We start from the raw sequence: 6,099 nt of genomic DNA on the forward strand, positions 1-6,099 counted from the left end.
GTAAGAGATCTTATCCTAGATGAGGAGGTGCGCAGAAGAAATTCTGGCAAGATCTCGAGTTTGTGGCAAGACAGACCACAAGAAACTGCTAAAATCAGGAGAAAACTGACAATGATGTTGTGAATATGGTGATTGAAGAAATACAAGACGTTGTATTTCTTGCAGTGCACAATGCTGTTAAAGACAACTTGAAGACAACAGTCATTCAGGTGTATTTTCTCAAAAGAGCATGGAAGGTCACAAATGATTTATTGGTCTTGGCTTGTGGTAATGGTCGTGTGAATAAGAGCATGAAGAAATCTCCCTAGACCACGACATGAAGTACAGTTGTGAGAGATGGGAACAAAACGTCAGATGTTCCAGGGATATCTACACCTAAAGTTGATGATCACATGGCTGCCAAGACGATCAGACTTTCATGGTGGTTACTACCTTAAATTGTATCTTGCTGAATGAAGGTAGTGAACTACGGTATGAAGAAATCTTGCAAGAAGGAAGATTATGCAAGTCGGGGACTGCACACAAGATGGGCACATGCGACTGAAGACAGCAGCAGGATGATGAGTCAGTCAAGTCAGAGATGGAGACCTCAGCAACAGGTTCTCTGATATGTGTCAAGGCCCGTGCGAGACCATTGATTCCTAGTGCAGTAGAAGATGTGTTGCCCTGTATGTATGTGTTGATTAAGGGCACTGTACGTGATGAACTAAAGTTATGCATCACTTTAGTTAGTCTTCTGACTTGAAGACATGAACTGTAAAATTGTATAGATGATAAGGGATCATGCTGGAGATAAAGGCTAGCATGTTGAAAATCAGTCTCCAAGTTGGAGATTGGTGTGATTGTAGGATTATGGAGCCTAGTTTGAAAGCTGTAAAGGCACCAGGTAGATTGTTCGCTCGGTTGTGGCTCGAGTGAAGCTCGGTTTGCTCAAGGTGTACATGAGTGCGGACTCATGGACTCGAGTGAAAGAAGAATCCTAGAGAGTTGAGATTGTGCAATGAAGCACTTGTAAATCTCCTCTAAACAAAATCTCTTGCAAGCTTCGTGGATGTAAACGATGCTAATGCATTTGAAGATGAATTTGGAGAAACATTTGGACATCCATTTGAAGACGTACCTGCAGATGCATTGGAGCGTATTCGATAGCAGAAATCTCTCATGTCAAAGAAAGAGGTGCATTCATTTGAAGAATGAATCAGTTTACAAGCAGCCTAATATGGCACACTTGGGTGGAGGGGGTGATTGTTGAAAAACCACCTGCAGTGTGAAAACAGAGAGAAGCACCGTTCTCTCCCTTGGCATATTAGGCGCCTCCCACAACACCCATAGTGTCTGCACCTCCATTTCTTCCGTAAATCCCTCCACTGAAATTCAACAAGTTGAAGGCGCTCTCTCCTATAAATAGGAGAGAGCTCAGGTGCAGAAAGTGGGGCGCGGCAGCAGCAGTGGGTGAAGAGAGAAAGAGGGACGTGAGAGAGAGAGAATTTGTAGATTTATCTGTAAATCTTATACAAATTCTATAAAAAAGGCTCTAGTGGACGTAAGCAATTTGCTAAACTACTTTAAAATTATTTTGTGTGATTTTCGGACAGGCTAGAGGCACAACATCAAGCAAATATTAGTTATGGCCAAATGCTAAGTTAATAAATTTAGAGGGGAATTGGCTTACCATTCGAATAATTTATTTGCTTGTTTGAATGAAAATGATTTTTTGTTCGAACAAATTATATTTCATTCAATTGATTAATCTTGATATAGAAGAAGTTGTTCCAAAATAATATAAATGCTCGAGGATGGATAGTAATCATTCAATCGATCTGTACTAATTGTGATGCCCTCAACCCAGTTTGTGTTTTGGCAGAAGTCATGACTCCGGGATGTCAACCACTCAAATCATACAACCCTAGCTAGTGTATTGTGACAGCAAAGTGTGTGCATACAGTGTGCAGTTAATTCGTAGCAGAAAAATAAATAGAGCAGCTATTAATTCTAATAGTACCAAAAAATTAAAGTTACATCATCAAGCTAATGTCCATATGCCACAAGTCTCCAATCTCAAACATAAAAATATTACAGTCATCCAAATTTAATTACGCCAATAAATAACACTTAATAACCAAAGGAAAAAAGACCCCAATCTTCACTCCTCAAGGCGGGGCCAGACCTCCATACTTGTACCTGTTCCCACTCCCCTTATATTCCAAAAAAATAATTAGACTAATCATAAGTTAAGTTTAGAAGGGTGAGTTACCGCCCTAGTAGAACTCCTCTTCAGGAACTTGCCATCTATATGCTTAGGAATTTTAGAGTCCGTACTATAATCTAGCATTTTCCAGTTAATTTCTTTGCTTAAACAATTAAGATTGGAAAAACAGGTGCCATTATTCTTCTGTAAAACATTTAGGAAAGACCAGAAGTGGCACTTGTAGGAAAAACTACACTTCGACGTAGAAACTACGAGGCAAAGTCGGTGGAGAGCTAATCTAGCCTAAATCACACTGAAAAAAGAAGTAGGACTTGGAGGGTTTGGAATATCTACTGTGCCTTCCAGCATAAGTAGAACTTTCTTCATCGAGGGCCGGAGTGATGGTTCATCCTGAATGCACCAAAGTCCTAATTTAATCATTCTCTCCAACTGTTTCTTCTCAAATTCATCATCCGGCCCGACTAATTGCTCCAAGTCGCCAGCCTCGACACAGTGGTAGACCCAGTCTTCAAGAATAGCTTTATCCTCTGGTAGACTACAATCCATACTCTTTCGTCCACAGATGACCTCCAACAACACAATTCCATAGCTGTAAACATCTGCTTTGACTGTGATGGGTAGTTTCCGATGCCACTCCGGTGCAACATACCCCCTTGTTCCTCTAATGCCGGTAAAGGTTCTTGTTTGGTCTGGCTTCAGTAGCTTTGCCAATCCAAAATCAGAGATTTTTGCTCGCCCGTAATCATCCATGAGAATGTTCTGGGGTTTTATGTCACAGTGAATGATTTGTCGCTCGCACTCTTCGTGGAGATAAAGGACTCCTCTCGCTATGTCGCGAGCAATTCCCATTCTTTCTTCCCAACAAGGTTGTTTTTCTGGTGTGAAAAGTATATTTGCGAGTGATCCATTGCTCATGTACTCATATACCAAAAGCCTATGAGTTCCCTCATGACAATATCCAAGTAGACAGACCAGATTTCGGTGATGGGTTCTCCCGATCACTTTCATCTCAGTCTGGAACTCTATTTCCCCTTCAGCCAACACTTTTTCCAGCCTCTTCACTGCCACAACCTTCTGGCCATTCAGTATTGCCCCTTTGTAAACTGTGCCAAATGATCCCCTTCCAACCTCTTCCTTAAAGCCATCGGTAGCTTTCTCAAGTTCTAGATAAGTAAATCGTCGCAGAGCAACATCGTCGCTCAGTTCGACATTTCCATTAAACGGGAGCTTCCTATACCGGAAATGATTTTTGTAGAGCACAATTCCGGAAACTACCGACATCATACATCCAAAAGTAAGAAAGACAGCACCAACAATTAGAATTTCTAGTCGAAGGTCTTTCTGGTTGTCTTTTGGCATATCAGCGGGCGTCGATTTGCCTACCTTGATGAAAGCTATATTTGAATCAGTCAACTGCCTTCTCCCGTATCTCAATGGGAGCTTTTGTTTTCTGCACGTGCTGTCTTTGAATAGCGCAGCTTCACAGTTACAGTCCTCTAAGCAAGCTCGTTCGCAATCTTCTTTGATAGGAAATGACAAAACAGAATACGAAATATCTTCCCATACGGTATTGGCCAGTTCACGCATGGTGTATGCGTTATATCCATTCTTGCTATTGCAACTTGCAGCACTGAAATTTCTCTCACAGCCTGCAGTCCAGTTCCCCTGGTCTACCATCTCGAACTCTGGAAGACATATGCATTGAGCTTTATTGTCAATTCGAGAACAAAACCCGTTTAGTCCACAGAGACCCTTGGGATCACACAAATCATTCGAAGATGACCATACAATTGACCAGTTTCCATTCTGTTTCAGCTTATATGAGTACAGTCGGAATATTCCATCTGCATCAATTCTCATAAGATAGATAGTTTCCTTTGTAGGATATCCTCTGTCGGTTAGATTGTTAATGGTAGAACCAGTGGCGTTGAGCAAGTAGAGATGACCCTCAGCATTAAGGTTCAGCGTCACGTTATCTCCCCTTCCATCTGTCCAAGATGTGAAGTAAGAATATGGAGCGGTGTCCGGAGTGTCCACCGGGTATTGAACAAGGTTTCCATCATGTTGCATCTTAAGACGAAAGATACCCGTTGAGTGATCAGTTTCTGATATACTAGCAAACAGCTCCGTACCTGCTAAGAGAGGTTGACCGGGTAAAAGGGAATCAGTCGGATGCTCAAAACTCTGCCACACTATTTGTTGATCCGAATTATAGAGCACAAAATTTCCTGTATTAAGCATGGCAGCTGAAGTAGACCCAAGAGAATCAGCTATGATGATTGGCGTTTGCTCTGGTGTCGATTGCAGGACAAGCGTGCCATCCCTAGAAAAATTCAAGGTAGCACTGCTGGATACTGGAGGTCCATCACGATTTGCAGTCCAAACAATAGTTTCTTGAGGAATTCCAGCAAGAAAAATACCAACAGCGTAGCCATTGCCTTGCTTATAAAATCCAAAGGCATAGAGACCAGAACGTGAAAGCCACGTAGAGTTGATGCCAGGTGTTAGATAAGAGCCTCGGCTTACATTGGACTCCATTTGTTGCGCTGAAGCAGTACAAAATGCACAGAGAAGGAGAAACGCAATGATAGAATCCATAACAAGAGAATGAGCTCTTTGTAACTTCTCTGTTCTCCTCTCTTTTGTTTCGTTTGATATGACTGCTGCTCAAGATATCAGCCTATTTCAACGTCAACCCACAAGTCTACGAAGCCATGCGAGTCTAACAAGACAACTTCATCGCAATCTTGCCGACAACGTACTTGTGGGTTCATGCACGCAGGGCCTGCGACGTTTTTGACGAATTCAAAATGAGACATTGTTAATTTAGTAAATAAATATTATATTAAAAACTAAAATTAAAAAAAAAAAAAAAAAAGATCCATTCTTCTAATTTCGAGAACATATCTAAAACGTCATTATCTGAATATTTTGCCATATTTTAGATGTTTTTAAAAATTAAATTAATAATGTATGGTCAGTATTTTTTTCAAATATATGATCTCTACCCCGGACTGGATAAGATAATCGGCATGATCAAACAGAGGTTCACCCAAGGACTTGATAGACCAACCAAAAAATAAAAACATGAAACTACAGCTTTTGATTATTCAATATATTTGGTCCCCCGTTCCGTACCGGAGGTTGGGAGTGCATTCATGGTCATAAATGCGTAGGAACACCCAGCAAAACTTTTATCTGCCATTCAAATTATTTTATTATTATTCAGTGTATTCACAAATATTATGAGATATTTAATAGCTGGAACCATCTCTAAAAATAAATTCCAAGATCAAAGTTTACGAGTCAGTCTACCGAGACAAGTCATAACAAACGTGAGGACTACGTTGTAACTTGTGGGTTCATGCACTACAGAAGATAATGGTATACATCTAAGGAATTGAAAGCTACCGACCAACCAAAAAATAAAAACATGAAAAGTGAAAACTACAGCTAGCCTTTGATTATTCAATATATTGTGTACACCTTCGCCCGTCCCAGAGGTTGGGAGGCATGGTAAAAAATTCAATATATTAGATATGTCCTGGTCTTTTTTCCCTGTCGTACTTTTATTTTAGGCTCATAAACCTCACATGGATATGGGCCCTTGGGTTGCTTTCGCCCAAAGCACTGTTATTCGAAGTCCCTCCATGCATAGAGGTCAGCAATCCTTCGAAGAGAAAAATTATTTATAATTATGAATTGTGTAATCACTATATAATTATTTTTAAAAAATAAATAAAATATAAAATTTATATAAAAAAATTAATTTTTTAATAATAAATTCTACTTTTTTTCAAAATGATTATATTGCGTTTACGTATTTTACGGTTGTATGTATGCTGGCTTAGCTATATATAGACCTTTTCGACACTAAAATTTGAGAGACA

General features: G+C 40.0%; 1 protein-coding gene across 1 annotated transcript; it reads right to left on the reverse strand.

The window, feature by feature from the left end:
• Window positions 1–1,986: 1,986 nt before the first annotated feature.
• LOC122303441 (G-type lectin S-receptor-like serine/threonine-protein kinase LECRK3) lies at window positions 1,987–4,995 on the reverse strand. The gene has a single exon (XM_043115222.1). It carries the CDS (start codon window positions 4,805–4,807, stop codon window positions 2,492–2,494), a length of 2,316 nt encoding a protein of 771 aa, XP_042971156.1. The 5' UTR covers window positions 4,808–4,995; the 3' UTR covers window positions 1,987–2,491.
• Window positions 4,996–6,099: the final 1,104 nt, after the last annotated feature.

The sequence above is a fragment of the Carya illinoinensis genome, chromosome 3 (assembly GCF_018687715.1).
Source record: "Carya illinoinensis cultivar Pawnee chromosome 3, C.illinoinensisPawnee_v1, whole genome shotgun sequence".
NCBI lineage: Eukaryota > Viridiplantae > Streptophyta > Magnoliopsida > Fagales > Juglandaceae > Carya > Carya illinoinensis.

What these genes read in the sequence shown, in the direction of transcription:
- LOC122303441 (XM_043115222.1), bottom strand. Translation starts at nt 4,807, where the DNA reads ATGGATTCTATCATTGCGTTTCTCCTTCTCTGTGCATTTTGTACTGCT.